General features: G+C 36.6%; 2 protein-coding genes across 7 annotated transcripts in view; both read left to right on the top strand.

The window, feature by feature from the left end:
- The window catches only part of tbc1d14 (TBC1 domain family, member 14), a 54,501-nt gene extending 36,035 nt beyond the window's left edge, over positions 1–18,466 (top strand). For 3 of the 6 annotated variants that reach the window (XM_041276591.1, XM_041276574.1, XM_041276598.1), the window contains 11 exons: positions 4,190–4,305; positions 6,758–6,840; positions 7,266–7,383; positions 9,960–10,066; positions 11,486–11,566; positions 12,239–12,333; positions 12,567–12,638; positions 13,536–13,664; positions 13,819–13,928; positions 15,109–15,367; positions 15,823–18,466. In XM_041276591.1, coding sequence (XP_041132525.1) covers positions 4,190–4,305; positions 6,758–6,840; positions 7,266–7,383; positions 9,960–10,066; positions 11,486–11,566; positions 12,239–12,333; positions 12,567–12,638; positions 13,536–13,664; positions 13,819–13,928; positions 15,109–15,367; positions 15,823–15,888 — 1,236 coding nt within the window. In that variant the 3' untranslated portion in view covers positions 15,889–18,466. Of the gene's footprint in view, positions 1–1,093; positions 1,171–1,935; positions 2,030–4,189; positions 4,306–6,757; positions 6,841–7,265; positions 7,384–9,959; positions 10,067–11,485; positions 11,567–12,238; positions 12,334–12,566; positions 12,639–13,535; positions 13,665–13,818; positions 13,929–15,108; positions 15,377–15,822 lie in introns of those variants that run through there. The other 3 variants (XM_041276617.1, XM_041276607.1, XM_041276583.1) reach the window with 3 other exon arrangements.
- A 2,133-nt stretch (positions 18,467–20,599) lies between these two features.
- LOC121327624 (C-C motif chemokine 3-like) lies at positions 20,600–22,891 on the top strand. Its single transcript, XM_041271740.1, has 3 exons — positions 20,600–20,852; positions 21,321–21,435; positions 22,182–22,891. Exons 1-3 carry the CDS (start codon positions 20,777–20,779, stop codon positions 22,285–22,287), a joined length of 297 nt encoding a protein of 98 aa, XP_041127674.1. The 5' UTR covers positions 20,600–20,776; the 3' UTR covers positions 22,288–22,891.
- The last annotated feature ends 1,859 nt before the right edge of the window (positions 22,892–24,750 follow it).

Genomic DNA, 24,750 nt, shown 5'->3' on the forward strand with positions numbered 1-24,750 from the left:
AATGATTAATTAGGAGTGAGCATTTACCTATTTACCCAATCAAATCCCTTGTGCACTAAAAACCTTGGTATTCCTGAATACATCATTATCCTATCTTTTAAAACCAGAAAAAATATTTCAAGAAATTCCACAGGTGGAGTGCTACCATATCCATTTACAATACAAAAAAAGTTTCTTCAGCAGGGACTGCCAATATATTTAAAAAAAATCAAGTGTAGGACAATGATGGTGGTTTATCTTTTCTAAAGGAATAGTTGAACCTTTCAGGAAACCATTTTAACCGTGTAAACTAACTTCATCATGCATGTGAGACTGTAAATCTGCACAAACAAATTCCATAGATAAGCATAGCAAATATAAGGCTCTTTTGCCTTGTAGTCTTTGCTATTAACCTTTCTGGGAGCCCCATGGGAGCAAGTTGCATCACATAGACCCCTGTGTCCTATTCCTATCCAACTGTAAAATGTGGTTCAATTTACAATAGACAGATTCATTAACATCTGCAGGAAAGCATTGGCAAGAGTCAGAGAAACACGTCTGACCAAGTTTCTGTGCTTTTGTGACTCGGTTGTGTAACCCCCTATCTATCTACAGTTGTCATATCTAGAGCAAGTAGTAGTTAAGGAACAGTTTGGTTTTCTAATTATACAGCTGGTATTCTAATGTGTTTTTGTTTTACTGTTCTGTTCAAATGGTCCTAGAAAACATAGTTTTGGTGCAAGGCAGTGTATTTCATAAATTAAGTGACCCTTTCTAAGAGCACCATTCCCTTTCGGGCAATCCTAAAAGGTGTACCAAGAGGGGATTAATCAAGACAATGGTTTAATCCATCTGTGTGCTGCAGAGCCGCGTCACCGGCTGAGTGACACCCAGGAGGCATTCTGGCAGGCTAATTCGCTGAGCTCTTCACCCTAGGAAGCCAGAAGGCATTACCAAAGAAATCAGAAGGAACTGATTTGGATAAGTCTTATCTGCATACGATTTATTATGACTGCTGGAGTTTCTCTTCTGTGAAGCAGTGACTAATACCAGAAGGAGTTGGGGGGGGTGGGGGGGAGGCTGTATGAAATAAACACACAATAGAAGAAGCAGGCTCTGAACTGATGCTGAGCTGGGCCTCGCTGATGATGTCAGGTGTGCTGTAGTCTTTAAGGAACGGCTGCTTTCATGGTAAGTGCACATCTCAAGGCTGTTGTGACTTCTGGGAAGGATTTCAAAAGGAGACATTCATCAGTCTTTATTCACTGCTTGAAATATTGTGTATGAAAGATTTTGTGTATGCTGGATGTACTCAAATATTATTTGGTTTCACTACTGTGCTTTTTTGTGTTGTAGCATCATTTATGCTTTTAGTTATTCACAGTATAATATGTAGTATACTGTTAACACTGTGGGGCTGATTGTAAGGATACGTGCAAAGTGCTGCAAAACGCCCATATTGCTGCCAAAAAACATGATAAACTGGTGTAAAGTAGGACTTTAGTGGTTACTAAAAATGTGGCATATGCAAAGAATGGTTTTTTCACGTGTCATTCTGCATCCCCTATGAAATTAGCACTTTGCCATCATTCACTAAATTTAAATGATATTGAAATGTATTCAAATGAATAAAAAAAACCTGGGCGGGGATCTGGAATACTAAGCAGGCGCAAACATTATCAGACGGAAGGAATTTGTCTTGCATATGGGCAATTGCTGACCCTCCAAAAACTTTGCACCTCCTCGTACACGTTGCAAACCATTGTAGAAGCGAGTAATTAAGAGCTGTTTGAAAGCACCTTCAGAGACCTGTCATTGGCCTCAGGATGGTTGCTGTGGTACACTTCCTGATGCAGCAATGCTTGGTCTTGTTGAGGACAGGCAGAAAAACCTTCGGAGGAGAAGGGCAAGACTGAGAAGACCCTGCATATTCAAACCCAGGGTCTCTTTGTTTGGGATGGATTGTCCTCTCCGCTGGCCTCTCCAGCGTTGTGTCAGCTGTGATGTGGACGGCGGCCCTCCTGTTTCTGCTGCATGCCTGTACTGCATTGTGAGTTTCACTTTTGATCGCAGCAGCATAACTGATGTTGGCTGAGGTGTTTCCACATAACCTGAATTTCATGCGGAGTGACCTCATCAGTAAGGACTTGCAGCTTCTGCTCAGAAAACATTTATTTTCCATGTTCCAAGAGGACTTTGCTGCCCTTCCTCTGACATTTATTTATTTTTGCTTTGATTTTCATGCTCCACAAATGTCATACAGCACCTACTGCTCTCTATGCTCCTAACTCACCTCACCTGTGGGCTGTAAGTGCGGCCGCTAAGTACCCCGATGCACAGGCGGTGCTCATTGCAACCCTCATGCAGCTCATTATTTGTGCATGTTGAGTAGTTTGCATTGCTCTTAAGCTTAGATTTGGTTGCAGTGCAAAGTAATTGCCTGGCCGCTAGGCAATTTGTATTCAAAACAAACAATGGTTATTTTGTAGGGGCTTGTCAATCTTTTGTAGTTTGACCTTTTTTAAGACAATCTAATGCAGGTATTTACTGAAAAGAAGATTTCTATTTATTGATTTATTTGTTTTTCTTGTTGCAATTGGTCCGATTTGGTAGTGGATTCCAGAGCTTTTGAAATATCTTGCTTGTTATGAGAGGCATGTCTAAAATATTGTATGGTTTACCTCACAAATTGTTGTATACCTGCCACCAGCCTGTTACTGAAAATAAGCCTGATTTTATTATATATATATAGTGTGTGTGTGTATGTGTAGGGCTCATTGCTACGCCAACTGTCAAATATGTCTAGTTTGCAGCATCAAGACAATGAGGATGTTCAAAATATCAAACTATAGATCGACAACATAAAATAAATAACTAAATAAGTTATATCCCTAGTAGAATTGATTTAAGTTAATTTCATTTGACCTTAATTTTAAATTATGCTGAGTATCCAGCCCTGAGATGATTGAATGTTATGGACTGCTTGGTTTATGTCAGAATTTAAGAAGCGTATGCTGCTATTATGTTTACTTTAGTGACAGTCTCCGGGGGACTAGTTTTGAAGTGGAAGCATTCCAGCCGAGCTTCAGCTAATGCATACTGCATTAAAGCTTTTTCAATCATGTACTTAAGATGGCCGGCCACATGTGACTTTAGATTTGTATCTTTTTACATAACTGGGAATCCTCGTTTGTTTTGCAGTTAACCAGCTAATAGAAATGGTATATAAAAGTTTTCAAAATTGCTGCTGATTTCCGAGAAAGACGCTTTTGAAATCATTAAGTATTGATTGCAAGAAACTCGTTATTACCTAATACGCAAACGAGCATTGTGTCTGATCCCTTGCAAAGCGTGCTGCAATTTTTTAAAAATCTTTGCATCTCATTGCTAATTCATCTCTGACAGCTGGTGTCTCCAAGAGGTAGTAATGGTTGCATTTACCATCGAATTATTATTCATTCACCAGTCTACTTAAACAATACATTAGAAGTGGGAGCTATGTAAACTACTGCAGATTAAAAGACAAGGTGTGCTCTTGTATAAGCCTGCCGATGTGCATCTACTGTTCAGATTTTTATTGTAGGGTCCTGTAAGATGCTTCTATATTCAGTAGCATGTTGTGTTACCATGGTCCAATGGCTTTGGAGTACTGTAGCGCTATATTGACTTTGCATCAGGCTGGTTTAACTTGGCAGCCTGAACTGAAGGCATGTTGGTAGCGCCATTTTTATTATGCACAGCTTGACTAGCTCAGGAAAAGTAAGAGCATTTTTAGATTTATTTTCTTCTGCTGGAGTGTGCACGCAGAATACAGAGCGTCAGCCATACTTGCTTTAAAATCTTCTTGTGCTAATAGAATGGTGCTGTAAATCCAATATGCATCCCCTTGCACTTTAACAATCAGGTGCAAACTTGGCTGTTGTATTTTGAAGTAAGTCCTTGAAACAGATGCCCATCCTCTGTTCTCACTTTTCTCAAAGTTGGATCTTAAGAGGACACCACCCCACCCCTACTAAAAAACAAAAACCAACCCCCACCCACCACCTCCAATGGGGTTGGTGGAGGTTAAATATAAAAAAAAAAAAAATGATCCAATTTAATTTTCAAACAAATATGTTGAATGGAAGTAAGGCAGAGTGCACTTGCTGTGGTGACGACTGTGTAAGGTAAATGTATATTTAATCAATGTTATGTGCATGTAACTTTCCAGGAATACGAAGAAAGAACTGGACGACCTCACAGTTCCCCTTCGAAGCAAAGTGTGAGGAAGAATCTGCACTGCGAGCCACTCTCAACAACTGCCCTTATCCTTGAAGACAGACCAGCGTAAGTGTATTTAAGACGGTATGCCATTGTGTGCAGAGCTGTATCTAAACTACCTCTGAAAGATGATTTTCAATGACTGTAAATTAGTAAATGACAGGCAGACCACAGTTAAACTTCCAGAGGCATCAGATGAATATTGAAACAAGCTGGTTTAAAATCTACAATAAACCCTCTTCATGACGTTTTCTTGTAACCCATTCAATTGTATTTTACTTCCCCTGCTAGAATTTGGAACACAGTACTTTGTTAGAAACTTTGAGGCCTCCTGTGCTATGTTATACAGAGGATTGTTTTCAGTCCTCATTGAAAAGCCTGCTTGGAAAATCCAAGGTCACACAGTAGGTCCCTAAATCACCATAAATAATAGAGCTCATGCTACTGGGAGCATTTCCACAGTCTCTGTGGCACAGCTGTCAGATGGGGAGCAGTTCCTCTTCTATATTAAACAAATCCATCTCTGTTTATGTATTTAGTTATATATTTATCCATCAACAGTCCAAAGCACCACTGTTCCATTGTCCAATTTCGGTGTTCTTGTGCATATTTTAGCCTTCTTTTTCCCCTTTCTTAAGAGGTATTCTTACTGCAACACATCCTTTAAGTCCTGATTTCAGGAGTGAACTTTGGACTGTTATTTGATAGACAACGACACCTGTGCCTTCTGCCAGTTCTGTTGTCAATTCAATGCTTGTCTTCTTTCTATTCCTTAAGGATATTATCTTCAAGTATTACTCATCCTTGTTAGACAGCTTTTTGGGTTTTCCAGTCCTGCGTTTGCCACTTACAGATGATGTTTCTCTGTACTTGATGGTTATGCTTCGGATACCACACCTTGAAAATCGAGTGATGCAAGCTATTTCACTCCGTGTTTTTTATGCAAGTAAAGGTTGTTATAATAGTAGAAAACACCAGTGGAGGCTTTGAGTAAATTGTTGATGCTCATAATGCATCAGAGAAGACAAATGCAACAAGACCTTTGCACAGCAGTATGTATATATGTAATTATATATATATATATATAAATTACACACACACACACACACACACACACACATCTAATATGTTGGTATAGATGGAGCCACCCTGTTTATAGACCTCTCTCTCTCTTCCCATAAGTCACGCTCAGTTTTTACATACATCTAGAAAAGTTTCTTCAACTGTGATGACACTTTGTATGGACATTCTTTAAATCATTATCAGACTAAAATAGTTATGTGTTTCTACTTTGACAAGGAAATTGGAAATTCAGTTTCACTTACAGTACTTGGTACACCAGACACAATGATTTGTAATATTATAAAACTATATGTGGTAAAAGGCACCAAAAGCAGGACCACCCCAAATTCCATATATAAATAAAATTGAACATGCCGCATGAGATTTACAGTTGCATTTTATCAGCTTGTGTATACAGCTATGGCCAAAAGTTTTACATCGCCTAGAATTTTAGGATTGAGATAGTGATTTTATTTTTCTTTTAAAATTAATATCTCAAAAATCTACCGGAAGCCATCCTAGCAGTACAGTATTTCAATGCAAAACTTTTGGCCATAGCTTTGCAGTACATGCATGCTTTCATATTCATAACAAGAATAAAATAAGGCTCTTCAACACAAGTTTTACATTTACTGCAATTGTTTGTAGTGGTTAAAGGGCTAATTCAGTTTATTTAAGGTGTTTAAAATATAAAAAGAGAGCGGTGTAAGTTGTTTTTAGGCTGGGAATTGTTAATGTTAATGGGGGAGAAAAAAAAAAACAGAAAATGCGGAATTGAAATAAATCTAGCTGATAGGCGGCTTCTCTAGAGACTTATCACTCCAGCAAGCTTTCAATGTTCCAAGACTGATAATCTGCTTCACAGTGCAGTCAGTTATTCAAATCCTGAAGGACGATCCTGTGCATTAATTGTTACTGTTTAGTTAAAGGGGCTTCCTTGCTGGCCAGTTGTGTGCAGATTGGGTTTTGTTTGTTTATGATAAACAGGAGCAGTAAATTGTTACTCCACACGTGCTCAGCTTAGTTTGTTTATCATTTAGATAAGGAGGCTGCTTTACAATGGATTCACAAGGCAATTATAATATAATTTATATTTCGATAGTGCCTTTTATCATGGGTGGGTGGGGGCGGGGGGAGGAGACTTACTTATATCTACTGTAAATTCACACAACCTAAAGAGATTCAGAACTCCAGTTTTAGAATCCTTCAGAAATATTACATTTTGAAAATAAGGGCTTATTTTCTCTTGGGGATTAATGATATAATTTGTAACGCTATGTCTGGCAATCGGATTCCGGATTCTGTATCTATCAAAATGTACGTGAGTCCAAGCACAGGATAAGACGTTGACCATACCCCCAAGATAGAGAGCCACAGGAAGCAGGAAGCGAGTTCACACACTGTGCCACTTACTATTTTAATATTAAAGTTTAATAATGAGCCGTGTGTCTTCCAGGAACCTCCCTGCCAAGCCTGCAGAAGAAGCTCAGAAGCACAGACAGCAGTATGAAGAGATGGTGGCCCAGGCCAAGAAACGAGGTTCCTTCATTTCTTTTCATCATAACAATGATATTTAAGAAAAACAAAATGTAGCAGTTTGTAGTTCAGTGGTTTTTAAATTGATGGATGCCAGCGGATCTCTGTTACAGAGAAAATCCCTAGAAAGTTGATACGTAAATAAAACAATGCATGGGCAGAATTGAGACACCAAATGTATTCCCATTGCCATCTCCAATAAAAGTAATAAATTAGATACACTAGTTATGACCCGATCTAAAGTGATTATGCACTTGCTGTGATTGACAGAGCTACAGAAAAATGGGTAACTAGTATCCTGTCTAATCATGCAACACTAGTAGTAAAAAATAAATAAATAATGTAAAACCTTTTGGTCCCTTTTTTTCACTCTAGCGCCAGGTTGGAATTGGTATTTTTGTTTTATAAGGGTTGATTCTCAATTACAGAGATAAAGGAAGCACAGAAAAGGAAGAAACAACTGGAAGAAAGATGCAAACTGGAAGAAAGCATCGGAAATGCTGCTATGACCTGGAGCCAAGAAATCCTGCCAAACTGGGAAACAATGTAAGTTAGGCTACAGTGATTTTAATTAATTTCTCATTGGCCACCGTTTATATCTTAAACTTCATCTCCAAAAATACAGCATTTCAATATCATTTGAAGGAGGTAAAAATTGAATGGAAAAGAGAGTATTTTTTTTAAACCAGCTAAATTCAGGTAGTTACTATCATCATGCCCAGGTTTGCATTTGCTTTGCAACACTAATTTGTAACTCTGCAATTCACCTTGTCCTTGGATTTGAATGCATGCAAGATATATTTCAGAATGAGGTTAGGTAAAAGCACTGAATACAACTGATCAGGCTGCAAACAGTAACTATATTTATTTATTGATTTTTTAACTATGAGATTACTTAGTGTTTTGGAAAAAGGACTGCCAAGTGTTTATATGTAAACAAATACAGAAGATTTACTGTCTGTTATCCTGATGTTTCTCTGTTTTTAGTATGGGTGGGTGCAGTGATGCAAACACACTTGATTTCTGATTTTAACTGAAATGGGTTATAATATAGAGCAGGGCTGGCCAAACCTCCTGACACTCTGAGCCACATACTGCGGTTTGGCCCCCCTGATACACACACTGTGAAAGAGGACTCATTGCACATGGAAACTGAACATTATTTAAGGCTGAAGTTTGTGTGCAAGAGGTGTGTGTCAAAACTGTAATGAAAACGAAGACATTCATGATCTTTTGGAATTACTGTGTTTGTATTGCTCACTTTCTCATTGGTTTTAATTTCACTTTTCATTTATACCATTGTGTTGAGCTGCCCAAACCAGCGAGGCTATGTCCTATAAGCATCATTTAAGTTTCCAGTAAATAAAAACGTGTTGCATGTCTGGCTGCAGTGGGACCAGAGTAAGTGTGGATATGTAAAAAGTCAGATAAAAAAATCCTGTTTTAAATACCATTATACACAGCTATAACAATTACTATATTCACACAATTATTGTTTTGAGATTCAGTTTTTATTAGGGAGCTCGCCTAAGTCCCTTGTTTAGAAAGATACAGGGTATTAATGGTTGTGTTGAAGTTGAGATGCCCCGCAGGCGAAAAGGATTTATTTACAAATCAACACACTGAACAGCTCACATGACACTACCAGCAATGGCAGCACATACAACACAGTGTACAAAAGCTTTGGTGGGATCTACAATCTCTGAACTATTCTTCTCTCTTCAATAATAAACAAACTCTGGCTACTCGCCCAGGTGTCAGTGGCTTTGACTTGCTTACTCACTCTTCGGTATCCAACCCTAATTCTGGTTCTCTCTCTCTCTCACTCACTCAAATTTCAGCTGCTTTAACCCAGTTGGCTTTGGTTTTGCAGCAGCCCTGGGGTGAATAGATTGAACCTTTTTTATACCTGAGACCCTGCTGGAACACACCTACCTGCTGATTAGATTCCACACCTGGTAATCACACACAGCAGACAGGCTCTCCTAAGAGTGCCAGATACTTTATTAATTACAATAAATACACACTATTTACAATACACATTTACGCAAAAACCCCTCCACATGCAGGGATCTTACCCTGCCACAGTGCAGTATACACTTACATTAGTGTCAGGTAATTTACACATTAGCACAATGCAGAGGTTTACAAAGGGGAAAAAGAAAATTGTAAGCACAACTTGCTTTTACTTTCCTGTAGTCATTTTGTATTAGCATATAGTTGTGGGTGACGCTGCTGGAGAGCATAATCATGGTGGATAAACAGTTAGGGCAGATATGTGACAGATTAGTGTACATGGTAACTAAAACAATGAGCTGCAGCTACAATAGGCTCTTGAATTTACTGAAATTGTTTGTTACCAGTTGTTCAGTTCTGGTCACCTCGCTACAAAAAGGATATTGCTGCTTTAGAAAGAGTGCAAAGAAGAGCAACCAGAATTATTCCGGGTTTAAAAGGCATGTCATATACAGACAGGCTAGAATAATTGAAGTCTTGAACAAAGGGGTCTTGAACAAAGAAGACTATGTATTGATCTGATTCAAGCATTCAAAATTCTAAAAGGTATTGACAATGTCGACCAAAGGGACTTTTTCGACCTGAAAAAATAAACAAGGACCAGGGGATTAGATAAAAGAGCATTCAGAACAGAAAATAGGAGGCACTTTTTTTTTACACAGAGAATTGTGGGGCTCTGGAACCAACTCCCCAGTAATGTTGTTGAAGCTGACACCCTGGGATCCTTCAAGAAGCTGCTTGATGAGATTCTGGGATTAATAAGCTACTAACAACCAAATGGGCAAGATGGGCCGAATGGCCTCCCCTTATTTGTAACCTTTCTCATGTTATGTTATTAAAATACATGTACAGTATACCTGTTAGTTTTTATATTTATTTTATATATATATACCGTGTGTAAAAACTATAAAACTTGAAATTCACAGACTCTCTGCCCACAATTAAATCTCTTAAATGACATAAGGGGAAAGAGATTTTGAAGCCGTGCATTTGGTTGTAGGTCCTTGATCTGCTTTGGTAATGTATTAAGTAGTAAGAGGTAAAAGCCTCTGCTTTACAGACCAGCTCTGCTTGGGTTAAACCAGGTTGTTCTTTGTTTGTTTTAGGTGCAGTTCTCGTAAGGTGCGGGAGCTGTGGTGGCAGGGTGTGCCCCCCAGTGTGAGAGGGAAGGTGTGGAGCCTGGCAGTTGGCAATGAGTTAAACATCACCCACGGTATATCCGCTGGCAGTCTAGGAAAACTGGTTTAAATAAAGGCCTCCAGTTCAATGGGCTGTTTCAGAGTGAAATGGACAATGAATGGATTCCATATAAATCTTGAGTTGAGCATGAATATGTTTTTAGTAGTATGATGTTTTTCAGAATGATTACAGAAGGAAAACTAGAGTGGGTGTGTGCGGTCCTCCAAGTAGTTAAATAAGTGTTTTATATTAAATTAATGTGCTTGTTCTTTTGAGCTTGAGTTATTGCATGATATTGTGCCTAAAAGGACTGTGGGAGAGCTGAGCGTTTTCTAGGTCAGGGGTGATATTGGCACTTAATAATGTAAATCAAGTATCACGTTGCAGCATGGCAAAGTACTGAGGAAGGAGTGGTGTATCCAATTACACATTGAGGCACAGACTTGCTGCCAGATGCACATGATCCCAGATAAGTTGCATCCTTACAATTTAATACCTATAGATATATATAGAATAAGCAGGACTCTTTTCTTAGCGACAATATCAGAAGAGCTGGGGAACTGCTTCATCCACATTTGGCTATTTAGCTCCTGCCCGCTATAAACACAACAGACAACCAGGTACCATTGCAAGAAGTCATAAATTACATCTGGTTCCACAAACATTGATAGAATTTTTATTCAGGTCTCGAAGGTAAAGCTGCAGTGATAGGACAGTTTACTTGGAATTAGGATTAACTTGTAAACCATTAGTATTTCCGTGTTCTAAATATAACTGTTAATAGAGGGTTCCTGTGCATGAAACTGGGTTCATTTTAATAAAAGAAAATGTTAATTTCATTTTTAACATCTGTTAAGATAGGTAGGATAGGTGACATGTTTACACACAAGACCGATTCCATATTTAGACAGTCATCTGAGCATCAAATCTGGTACAGGGATTTTGGGATAGACTAGGTCCAAATACTTGCTTCTAGGGTGTGTATGTCATTGGCAATGTGATTACATAAAAAATACAGACCATTTGGCATGTTACTTATCTGAAATGAATATTAAAAAAAAAAAAAAGATGATTGACACTGGATTAATACAAGAGGTATCAGTGCATAGGGTATCAGCTCTGTATTTTTATTTAATATGTCAGTGTGTGCGTATAACAACACATTAAAATGTATATTATCTGGCTGTTAATAAAACCAGACAGATAAGTGTATAACTTATTGAATAGAACTTGTCCTGGATTGTTTTCTACATAATCCTGGGTTGATTTGGTTTCTTGTTACAAAGATTACTACTTCCAAACGGTCAGATTGACTCTGGGGAGCACCATGTCCTCAGTGTTCCTATGGTAAAGGATATTTATCGAGTGGTCTGTGCCTTGACTCTGCAGTGTTGCTGTGCATGCTCTTGTTTCCTAGCTCTCACTCTTAGTATTTTTCTGATCATGTTTTCAGAACTGTATGATATCTGTCTGGCACGAGCAAGAGAAAAGTGGAAATCCATGCCAAATGCTGGTCCAGAAACAGAAAACGAAGGTACTGTATTAATCAATGTTTATTTAATTGTATTCAATTGTAATACTGATGGGTGGGAATAAGACTCCTATTGCATAGCAGAATCGCCGGTTTCAGGTTGTAATACAAGCTTGATTAGCCACAATGTATAGGTAATAAGCTTAAGTGTGCCTTTTTAGACATAGTAAAACCAGGAATGGTGCAAACTGCTGGGGGATCATGTTTTTAGCCCTGTACTAAAATATTATTTAACTTTTTATTGAATTGTTTCTTATTGTACCCTTTTGTGTAGTCTACTTCACCAGAAACAAACCCTTTATTGGTTTTTCACTTTGTAACGTCTCCTCCCTGCTTGAATCCTATTTCACATTAACTGTAGCTCAGGGAAGCAAAACAAAAAATGCAACCATGTGAAATATAATGTGGTTGAAACATACCACTTTTAATTAGTGGCAGAAGGATGCATTTTTTTAGCATTTATATCGCTAATCATGTGTGCATCTGTGGTTGGATTTTATTATGTATCTTATGTATGGGGGGGGGGGAATTAAATCTAAAAAAATTGGTTCATAGCAGCCCTTAGTGCAATACATGGCAAGTGATGATTGCTTTACAGTTTCTGAGTTTATTTGACCTGGTGCCAGCCAGTTATAAAATGAAAAGTTTTAAATACATTTATTTGTTTGTTTTTAGACCCTGGAATATCGTTAGCAGACAGAGAAGCAAGTTTGGAAGTTATAAAATTAGACATTTCACGAACATTTCCAAATCTCTGTATTTTCCAGAAGGTAGGCTGCTATTTGTAACTGCACTTGTGTTTGTGTTAAACATACAGTTGTGGTAATCTGTTTTTATATTCTTTACATCCTATTTCTTTGTTTTAGTTTATAATTTGTTATTAAGTCTTGATGGTCTCTTAGTGTAACCAGTGCAACTATTTTAACAAATTAAGTTCTGAAAAATAAGAAAGGGACTGCTGGATAATAAATAAAATGAGACTTTTTTTTTTTTTTTTTTTAAGGGAGGTCCTTACCATGACATGCTGCACAGCATACTGGGAGCTTACACCTGTTACAGACCTGACGTGGGCTATGTAAGCGTTTTCTTTATTAAAAATATTGATGGTAAAATACAACTGCGTGCAGCATTTCATATTTGTGTTTTATACAAGGAGACAATTGCTAGAAAACTGAGTGTGAAATTGTGTGCGTGTGTGTATATAACAGACTTGTAGTCGAGTCCTTCAAACAAACTCAAATCAATTTTCATTAAACTAATGGGGGAACAGTTTACCTAATGGATGTTGTTTTATATCACTCAGGAAAAATGCACAAATAAAAATACAAAAAAAATGATTATTTTTTTATAGCTAGATTTATTCTATTTGCGTGCCTTTTCAACTTGTCTGTCACTATCGTCTTCTTTTGGAATTGGAATACTGTTTGAATGTAACTGAAGTTTATAGGTAAGCTTCAAGTTCAAGTTTGTGGACGTTGTTTTTCACTTTGATAGAAGCCGTGATCTGGGCTAGAGAGCCGGTGTAGTGTTGGAAAGTGGTATGCGTACCAAAACTTAACTTGTGAGATGCCAGAAAGTGGTACACTGTCAGATTTTGGTATATTTGCAATCTGATGGTTGTTTTCCATGGGTACATTTTCCATTAATTATACATAGGGCGAATTCTCGAAGTCCACCGTTATTCTTACTATGATTAGTTGGAAAGACAACAGGTCTAACCAGTGATTGGATAATGTTTTGTTAGGTGGGTTTTTATTGTGCACAGTTTCCTAGTAACTAATGTTACGTGTGTAATAGAAAATAAAGAACTCGTCGTTAATATCTCCGAGTCACAAAAAATGTGACTCGAGTTCTACAAGTCTAGTATATAACAACAAGGTGAGGCATGTACTGAATATTACTAGCATTAAAGTAAATAATAATGATTCCACTCAAGTGAAGCTTTTTCTTTTTGTAACTCTTACCTATCTAGGTGCAGGGAATGTCCTTCATCGCGGCCGTGTTGATCCTTAACCTGGATACTGCTGATGCCTTCATCGCTTTTGCCAACCTTTTGAATAAACCTTGTCAGATGGCATTCTTTCGAGTGGACCATAGCCTTGTGAGTATTCTGGTGTATTTCAATATGTTCCTCTGTGTGTGATCAAGACATTTCATTAGAAGTTTTCAGATCTATTCTATTGTACAAGGACAGGCTGAATGAATTGATTCACAACTCCTCCAGATATCACAAATCCTTTTGTTTTATTTTTCAGATGTTGACATATTTTGCAGCTTTTGAGGTGTTTTTTGAAGAAAATCTACCAAAGTTGTTTGAACATTTTAAGAAAAACAATTTAACTCCAGATATTTACTTAATAGACTGGTAAGTAAATATGTCTTTTTCTTATTTCTTAAAGTTTTGATTATTTAGTCATATGGAACAAAACTATATAGTGTTGTATTCAGAGTATCCCATTTAAGGAAGGACTTTAAAGTAGTTTACTAAAGGAAAAAGCAACCATTGTAAACTAGGGGGAGGTCATAGCCATGAAAAGATTAGGCCAGCCTCAGTCAAAGCTCTATTAGAAGATGAGGCCAGCTCAGTCAGAGCTCTATTAGAAGATGAGGCCAGCCTGAGTCAGAGCTTCTATTAGAAGATGAGCCCAGTCTCAATCAAAGCTCTGTTATAAGATGAGGCCAGCGTCAGTCAAAGCTCGTTAGAAGATAAGGCCAGCCTCAGTCAAAGCTCTATTAGAAGATGAGCACAGCCTCAGTCAAAGCTCTATTAGAAGATGAGCACAGCCTCAGTCAAAGCTCTGTTATAAGTTGAGGCCAGCCTCAGACAAAGCTTCAGTAGAAGATGAAGCCAGCCTCAGTCACGTTGCTTCAGTAGAGTGCTGTAATTAATAGTAGCCAAACAGGAGAAACCGGCACTGCAGATATTTTTTGAAGCAACAGATAACTTTGACCTTTTAAAGACCTTTTTTTTAACTTTTTCTAAGAATATTTGTACAGTAATAGCTGCTGCAGTGAAAAACATCATTAACCCACACTGGGGGGTGCATGTTCCCAGAGACTGGGAAAATGGGTTCAACTCTCTGACAAAAATAAGAGTCTGCATTTGTTATTTAGCACAAAATAACATGGAGATCTCTTGCACATGTTGTTACTGACACCTTGTGGTGGTTTGACTTGCTTACTGTCAGGAGCTTTGGTGGTACAGTTTGACAAGATAATGCCTTCAGTAGAATTAGAGATGTGGTTTATAACCTTTACCGTACATACAGGGTGCATCAACTGTACAAGGAGGATGTGAATAAGATCCAAGACAGAGTTGAGGATTTTATGCTTCTGATTGTGCTTGGTCTTTCCTTGATGAAAGTCCTGGTTTTAACAAGGTCAATGCTCCCACCATGCTTATATCACAGGGTAACAAGATTTGGAATCCTAATAATGAAAGTGAATCACAGAGAAATTCCACTTGTCGTCCAATAATGTTTAACTTGTTGGAATTTCAGATTCCATGGCACTAGATGCTAATTTCTCAACTATGTTTTGTACAGGATCTTCACCCTGTACAGCAAGTCATTACCCCTGGACCTGGCCTGCCGTGTCTGGGATGTTTTTTGCAGGGATGGGGATGAGTTTCTATTTCACACAGCCCTGGGCATCTTGAAGCTTTATGAGGACATTTTGACCAAAATGGACTTCATCCACAATGCCCAGTTCCTGACGAAACTACCGGAGGACATCCTTGCTGAGGAACTGTTCACAGCCATTGCTGCTATTCAGATGCAAAGCAGAAACAAGAAATGGGCTCAGGTACTTTGAGAATTATTTATTGGTACACAGAGCAACAATACAGTAGACGCACAATATGATTGCTTGCCAGTAGCTTTTTTTTTTTTTTTTTTTTTTTACAATTCTGTTAATGTTTTACCTCACTGGCCCAGTGCCAGTACATAATAATTTAATCAGCCAGTCAGGAAATGCACCCTTCTGTAAAAACTATACTTGTACAAGCTGCTTTGAGCCAAACTATTTATTTTCCTTTGCGATACTTAAACCACTTGATCTGGACTGTTCCCCAGTATTTAAGCAGCCGTCCCCTTAAGGCAATGCTTACTTGTTTGTTTGTGTTCGTGTGTGTGTGTGTGTGTGTGTGTGTGTGTGTATATATATGTGTGTGTATATATATATATATATATATATATATATATATATATATATATATATATATATAGATTGATAATATTTTTTAATCCCCCCCCCCCCAGGTACTTTTGGCATTGCAGAAAGACAACCGAGAACAGGAGCGTGGAAGTCCTGTACTAAAGCGCTGAGGCACACACAGACATTTTCTGTGATACACACTCTAGCAAAACAAGGAGAAAAGGCAGGCCCTGCACCCAAGTGTATGCATTGTAAACTGTGAAGAACCTCCGTCAGAGAGCTTGTTTCCTAGTCTTTACACTGGAGTTGACTTTAACCTGAACTTTTGCGCTAATTCTACTAAGGACTAAAGCCTTAAAAATCTTATCCAGCATCTTAACCCAGTGCAGATATCTTAAGTACAATGGAAAAAGTTTTTATTCTTAAAAATCCCCACATATTAGCCACAGGTACCAGTTCCTCAATAAACTGCCTTGTCCTTTGGGCATTTTGTTATAATGTAATTTGTTACAGAGTTGGTTTCTGCACTGCTCAAGTACTAGTTTGCTTACCATACAGTAATCGATTGAAAAATGGTTGCACAGGGGCCTGACTCGTGTATTAAATTAACTGGAATGTATTTTACACCAGTCCAATTTGATCCTGGAAATGTGCTTTTCTGAAGCCTTAAACTAAACCCCAAAGTGCTAAACTGAATAATAACTGCAAAAGAGATTATTTCAAAACATAAAATGCTTATTTGCAAAACTGTATTTGCTGGATCGCTCTTTGCACTTTTCATTCTGCTACTGGTAATTATGCTTTTTGTTGTGATTTGATATCTAAAAACAATTTAATTATTCTCATATTGGATGAATGCGGAGTATTTTATTATTTACTGTGATTCTGGTCATTTGGAATATTGTACATTTTGCTCTGTAAAATATCGTTTTGTATATGGTATGGTTTGTGCATTGTTTCTGCTAATTTAAATGAGATTATGGTATTTAATAGTGCAGTAGTGAAATCTGCCTATGTGGCAGCACATACTGGTGAAGGATTGCTGTTTTATTATTGATGTAAAGTGCAATAGACTGGCAGAGAAAATCAGTAGGTATATATATTGAAAATGGTTATGACCCAGTACATCCATCTGACAGCATAATCACACCTCATTTAAAAGCACTGCTTTTAAATACTGTGGCCCTCAGATATTTCAATCACTGGAATTGGGAAAGACAACTGTCATGTTCCCCTGGCATCCATAAAAGCAATTGAGAGTTTTTACATTCCACAGGCTGATTGATCTTCAAACAAAGTCTTCAGTCAGTTTATCCAACAAACAGTAGCTTTCAGGAGTCATTTTTTGTTTTTCATTTAGGAATCTGATGGCTTGTACGAGTTTAAACGGTGGACCAGTTAAGAACATTTCATGTCATGCCAGTAGTGTCTGACTATCTGTAATACAGCAACCTCATAAAGGGCATACATTTGTTCTTGTGGCTTTCTTTCTCATTACAAACAGGATATAAAAGCGCACTGCGTATCGCACAATCTGATGCTCTGTTACTCATTCAGGCCCATGGTATAATACTCTACAGATTCACCTGCAGTTTAATGTTCAGTTCTGAGATAGGTTACGACTAGTTTTAAATATATTTTCTACTAGCAATGCAAGTTAAAACAACTCACTGAAACATGTTTTCGGCATAATGTGTGTTCATAGTTCTCATTCCACAATGTGGTGTTTTTTTTGGTCTCTGTCGCCGTCCAGTCCTTGCCCCCCCCCCAATATTTTTGTAAACATGTGACACTCGTTTTAATGTGTTTTATAAATTACTGCACTCAATGTTCCTGCATAGATATAGAAAATACTGCAATAGTGATTTTTGCACAGTTTCTTTCGTCTTCTATTTTGTCCACACTTTGTGTAACTGAGTCTTTGATATTCAGTGGGTTTGTTGGGTACCAAAAGTATATGGTTTTAATTGATGGCAAGTGATTATTGTGCACATATTGGCTGAAATCTGATACCACTGTGTATTTATTATTTACATATTAGATGAGAGGTTTTTTTTGTTTTTTTCTTTAAGATTGTCATCTCCTGTTTTTAATGTGTGGGGTCATTGTTTGAAATATTAACCAGTACAGATTCAAGAGTAAATGGTTAAAGACAATAAATACAGTACCCTATATGCAGCCCAGGTTTAGTTTCAGGACACTAAGTGCCTATGTTTCAAGACAACCGTGATCCTGAAATACGGTCTTAATGCCTTTTCAAGAAAACCCAGTTCTAGGTATTGGTATTTGTAATAAAAACACCACGGCATGTCTCTGTGTGATCTTAACTGTTTTTATTGTGTTTTACCATGTTTTAAATGAAGCATTCATTCCAAATTTAAAAAGGTTACTTTCTTGCAAAAACTTGCAGGCACAGGAGCAAAATGTGGATCATGTTGGTTCATCTTTTTATTGTATATTATGTGCAATTAGTTTTTTTTAAATATGGTAAATTTAATCTTTAATCATGATTCATCTGCTGGTCTTATTTCAGACGTTAAGCAAGTCAGCTACATGTTTGAAATGGCAGGGTTGAACAATGTAGTACAATAAATGAGTAGTTCGATCTGTGAAAAAATTGTAGTATTTACATGGCTTCAAAAATAAATAAATAAATAAATACCAAATATCCTAGGGACCTATTTCAGTTCAGAAGGAAGTGAAACCAAGAGACTGGAAATTTGTCTTGCACATGAAATGTAAATATTGTTTTATTAAATAAAGCTCTGTAAATGATTTATTGGTATTGTGTCTGGCTGTTTTTTAATAATGTTTAAATTGCTTTAACAAGCATTATGGTTTACACTATACTCCACTGATGTCTGTTAACCACATTCTTTTGTAGACCTGCTCTTCACTCAGGAAACGGTAACACTTGAACACCCAATGCAGCCCTTGTTCTACCTTATCGGATTGTTGTGGTTTTTTTAAATGGCAATGCAAACAATACTTATTTTTTACAATACTGGGCTAAAACTTAAATCCTACTTTTTTACATTTTTTAAAAAATGTTCTGCTTGTGATTTTGTCAAATTTGTTTGCTTTTTCTTCATACTTGGTAATTCTATATATTATTTAATTGACTAATGGATAAAGGTCTGAGATATTTTCAGTAGGTAATTTAAACACCAGGCAATCAAGACGAAGTTCACCATTATATTTCATCTTGTACCAAAAATGTAGTTCAATGGATACCACTACCCCATGCAGCTGCAGATACATTTGTGGAGTTGGAACAAAGACCAGGAGTGGAAGGGACAACTTTGATCACCCCTGGTCTAGACAAACAAGTAAGATTCACGTAGGAGAAAAGTACTCGTAGCAAACTACGACAAAGGAAATAACTCCAGAACAATATCAAAGAAATATGGAATACCAAAATCCACAATCGGCAATGGTCAATAAGTACCACAGAACAAATTCAATAGAAACACTTGAAGTGAATGCCCAAAGAAAATTATGGGTACAGCAGGTAGGCGAGACATCAGATCAGCTAAAAAAAAACAAAAAAAAAACAAGATTAATAGCCAAGAAAGATTTAGAAGCATCAGGCAAAATGCACAAGAAGAGTATAAGGAAAGGCACCTGATCACAGAAGAGTTGTATGCACATAGCTCTCACTGCAAACCACTTTTAAAGAAAATTAATAAAACAAATTTGCCAAGAAACATTAATAGGAATCTGAAGCATTCTTCAAAATTCTCTGGTCCAATGAGACTAAAATAGAACTGAAGACGATGAAGAAAATGTATCTATAATTAAACACATGGTTTAATCATGATATGAGGGTGTTTTAGCAGTTCAGGGACTGGAGACATGCATGCGATTGAAGATAACCATGTATCAACATGTTCTACAAAGTACAATGACACCATCTGATTGTAGCTGATAAGCAGACAATTTGTTTTCCAACATGACCAAAGCATACGACTAAGTCAACTCTGGAATTCTTGAAGAAAACGAAGATAAAAGTTCTGGAATGTCATTCACAATCACTAGATCTCAATCCAATAGAAATGCTTTGGACCAATCTGAAAAAAGCTGTAGCCTTGTTTATCCTGTCTGAGCTAAAGGAAACGTGCAAGACAGAATGGGTGCAGATTTCACCAGCAAGATGTGAGATACTGGTTAATAATTATCATAAATGTCTGAAAGCTATAATAAAAGCAAAAGCAGGACACACAAAATATAAAGCAGGCATGCCAATATTTGGTCATGTACAAATACTTTAAATTCTAAGTTATGCTAAACTTTTGGCCATAGCTGTACACTAGGAATTATTAGCTGCTACAGATACCGTCAGATACTCATCTAGAGAGGAAGGGTTAGCGAAAACCACAAGATATTTTAAGTTCTAAAGAGACCAAGATACAAAATGTGTGACTTTATGTTGTCTGCTTTGCATAACAGAATTTCTCATTTTTACTGTAATGGCCTTTTTAATTTAAAAACATTAGCAAAATAGGAGAATGGAAGAGTTTTTATTAAGAAACTTGACATCTCTATGCCGTCTGTTTAAAGTCGTACGTAAATAAATGTCCTGGACTGTTAGATTTCTTTCATATCAGTAAGTACATTTAATGAACACCAGACTCTAACAAAGTGTGTGAATAGGCCACAATGATACAAACGGAAATGTATTGGTCATAGTTAAAAAGAAATAAATACATTTAAAAGAGCGGCAACCACAAAACTAAGTGGCAGTGGCCTATATGATATCTACCCATCAATCTATTTTAAGATTTGAAGTGACCTAGATGCACAGCATCACTTAGCATATCACTTCCTGACCAATACCCATATTATTGTACTTTGAATGTATGTTTTAGATTCTACTCTGTTACTTGGTGTTTTTTTTCCCCCATAACCTCAGCTTCTAGGTGTGAAAAACGTAATGGAAACAATGTAACTTTGTGAAGGCCCTCCACCACTGCCTGACCCTATAAGTAGTGGACCTGGCTTGGGACAACTCAGATCTCCGAAGTGCAGAAGAGCCTCCAGTCTGAATTAACTCCACCGATGAAGATGAAGTCTACATTTCTGGTCATCGCAGCTCTTCTGTTCACAGTGCTGTTCTCACAGACACAGGGCCAGTGTAAGAGGTTTTATTTTGTTTTGTTTTTTTTAACATTATTTATATATATATATATATATATATATATATATATATATATATATATATATATATATATATATATAAACATGTCACACACGTTTTTAAAATGTTTTAATTTATTTATTGTGTGTCGGTTTCTGCAGAAAGTCGGCTTTACGTCGGTTTTGTCCTTCCGTTCTTGATTAAGATATAAATGAATGTTGGGTGACTCAAAACCAATCAGCACACATCAATCAAATAGATAGTCCCCTTTAGAAATGAGTCATGTAGATGTTTGGAGCTACCAGATTCTTAATTCAGAACACTTACTTTCTTCAACTGTGTGTTTTTTTTTTTTTTTTTTTTTTTTCTCTGTTAACTTTCATTTTTGTATGTTTAACCCTGTCAGCTCTTGCAAACTACTTGTTGTTGTAATTCTATAACAGTGTTACTATCTCTTGCTTCCAGTGGGTGCCAACAGGCCAACCCAGTGCTGTTTTTCCCACTCTGCAAAACAAATTCCCAAAAAATATTTACATCACTATGTGGAAACTCGATCAGACTGTTCCAAGCCTGGATTAATGTGAGTATAGCATGAGCATGCTGTCTATAGTGAAAGCAATAACTGGGACCAGCGGTTTAGAAGACAGGGTGTTTAAGGTTTTTATGGTTCAGTCACACAAGGTAAATTCGCATGTACTGTATGAGGTCCGTAGATTCACAGTCATTTAAAGAACGCAATGTAGGGTTGGTATTATTTACCAAATATCAGCACCTTTTCACTGCCATGCTTATGAGAGTTATGTTAACCCAAAATTTTAGCATGCTATATATATATATATATATATATATATATATTATATATAATATATATATATATATATATATATATATATATATATACTTTAGCGGTGCTTTGTCGAAAATTCTATTTAATTGGTCGAAAATCACAAAGCTTAGGAGAGCGGGTCTAAGGAGCCCAAATATACTGACAACACCGGAGGGTAAAATAAAAAGTCATCACAAGTAGTAAATTTTGAATTGTACCTTCCGTGGAGAGAGACTCTTTTTATTCTAATACGATGATCAATGGCAACTCTCAATTCATACTTTTACATAACATTTGACATATTTTGACTCTATTAACATGATCGCTGTTTGCAGAGCAAAGACAACTTAAAAGGATGTACTGTACAATATGCTCGAGTAACATAAGAATAAATATATGAATACCGGAAGAGTAAAAACAGGCAGGGGTCCAAATGTGTATTTATTTATGTATTTTTCACATTTTCCAAAACGACTGTTAATCTGTTTATTTTTCTACAGATTTGTCTTGAAAAGAGGTGTAAAGGTTTGTGCCAACCCCCAGGATAGATGGGTTAAGGATCGTGTTAGATTCCTTGATGAACAATTTATGAACAATATGATATGAAGACAAAAGAAGAACTTAAGGGGCTTATTTTCAACCGTTTTATTCCACTCTTTTAAAATGTGTAATACAGCTTAAGTATTGCAATACGTTCCTTACTCACTCTCTTCTCGACTGTGTAAATGGTGTGTGGAATCTTCTTCATTAAGGTCAAGTAGCTTCAAAATAATTTTTGCTTTTGCTGTTATTTTATATGTCCGGTAACAGAAAGAGCAGCCTGACTCTTAAAGACAATCGCAATGAGAACCACTCGAATGATTGCAAACGTCATACAAACTTAAGTGCGTGTTAAAAAAATTTAAAAAATCATTTTGAGCCACCTTACTCTTTAATATAAAATGATAAAACTCTGTTTATAAATATTAGCCTAGATTATTGAATGCCTGATTCAATAGCAAGATTGTCATTTAAAACCAATGTATCTCAAAACAGGGATTCAACTTTTTTTTTGTCAAATATTGTAAGGCATGATTTAAGATTACCCTTCAATGAAAGAAAAGCTTGCAGGTGAAGAGAATTGAAAGGTCAAAATCATGGACGCATTCTTTGCTTGTATTTCTGCTTAATGCCCTTATCTGCATATTAATTGTCCATCTACAATAAAATACTAAAGCATTTTTTTGTGTTGGTGTTTGATTACAAAAATGCAGAGGATGGATTATTAAAAGGTACGTTCTTTTGTGATGATGCAGTGCTGTATTTCAGTAACCATTACAATTTTCATTAAAGAGAATCGTTATCACTGTACTAAAGACTGTACTTCGGGTATACAATTTACAAAACCACACGTGGGTGCCTGTATTCATTAAATCAATATTTAAAAAAATGTGAGGCATCACAAAGCAGAACCCGAACTTACTTAAATTGCACGGTTATTTATACTGGGTACATGACCCAGGTATTATTTTTCAGATACATTGTCTAGCAAAACCTGTGACAATAAGCAGAGTTGACTATCAGGAATTAACCAAAAAACCTGGCAATAAAACACAGTATTAAAGGGTTGAAAAAAAAAAAAAAAGCTTGTTTGGTTGTGGAACCATATAATACAATTTCACTGTCAACAATAGTGTTAATCTTTTTTTTTTTTTTTTTTTTTTTAGTAGGGTCTACTAGAAATAAGAACATAAGAAAGTTTACAAACGAGAGGAGGCCATTCGGCCCATCTTGCTCGTTTGGGTGTTAGTAGCTTATTGATCCCAGAATCTCATCAAGCAGCTTCTTGAAGGATCCCAGGGTGTCAGCTTCAACAACATTACTGGGGAGTTGATTCCAGACCCTAACAATTCTCTGTGTAAGAAAGTGCCTCCTATTTTCTGTTCTGAATGCCCCTTTGTCTAATCTCCATTTGTGACCCCTAGTCTTTGTTTCTTTTTTCAGGCTGAAAAAGTCCCTTGGGTCGACACTGTCAATACCTTTTAGAATTCTGAATGCTTGAATTAGGTCGCTGCGTAGTCTTCTTTGTTCAAGACTGAACAGATGACATGCCTTTTAAGCCCGGAATAATTCTGGTCGCTCTTCTTTGCACTCTTTCTAGAGCAGCAATATCTTTTTTATAGCGAGGTGACCAGAACTGCACACAATATTCAAGATGAGGTCTTACTAATGCATTGTACAGTTTTAACATTACTTCCCTTGATTTAAATTCAACACTTTTCACAATGTATCCGAGCATCTTGTTGGCCTTTTTTATAGCTTCCCCACATTGTCTAGATGAAGACATTTCTGAGTCAACAAAAACTCCTAGGTCTTTTTCATAGAGTCCTTCTCCAATTTCGTTATCTCCAATATGATATTTATAATGTACATTTTTATTTCCTTTGTGGGAGTAATAGGGTCATTCCATGGTAATGGGTGTAAAAAGTGCGAAAGACCAACAAAAAATAAAACTTCAAAAACAATCTACATAGTGTCTATTTTCTGTTGTTAACATCAGAGCTGGTTAAACACCATGATCACACATATATATATATTTATATATCTATATATATATATTATATATACTATATATATACCTGTCTTTTTTACTGTTTACACTTTGATCTTTTGAAACAGAAATATTGTTTTTTTAAAAGTTTTTTTTTTTTTTTTTTTTTTTATAATAAATATGGATTCAAGTAGCTTTCATTTTGCTCAAGCCACATTACAATACATATTTGAAAAGTACTGGGATCTGCATAACATCAATTAGATGTTTTGATAATTATATATTTTACCTATATGCAATATTTATTACTGTATATTAATTCATAAAATGGATAATGTAAAATCTTGACAGATTTTAAAATGTTTAAAGTCTCGTTATAATGGGTGGTTATTCGGAGCTGGTAGTCCTTGCAGTCTTTATAACATATGGAACAGGAGACAGTCACGGAAACCACAGAGGAAAGGTACCCCTACAGTAAAACCAAAATTAGCAGAATTATATTATACAATAAAAAATAGACTTTGTTACTCGTACTTGTT

The sequence above is a fragment of the Polyodon spathula genome, chromosome 2, assembly GCF_017654505.1.
Source record: "Polyodon spathula isolate WHYD16114869_AA chromosome 2, ASM1765450v1, whole genome shotgun sequence".
Classification (NCBI taxonomy): domain Eukaryota; kingdom Metazoa; phylum Chordata; class Actinopteri; order Acipenseriformes; family Polyodontidae; genus Polyodon; species Polyodon spathula.

Bases quoted from the DNA above. Each gene is read 5' to 3' on its own strand.
- LOC121327624 (XM_041271740.1), top strand. From the start codon at position 20,777: ATGAAGATGAAGTCTACATTTCTGGTCATCGCAGCTCTTCTGTTCACA. The intron at 20,853-21,320 runs GTAAGAGGTTTT...TCTTGCTTCCAG, and splicing joins CTCACAGACACAGGGCCAGT to TGGGTGCCAACAGGCCAACC. The intron at 21,436-22,181 runs GTGAGTATAGCA...ATTTTTCTACAG, and splicing joins TGTTCCAAGCCTGGATTAAT to ATTTGTCTTGAAAAGAGGTG.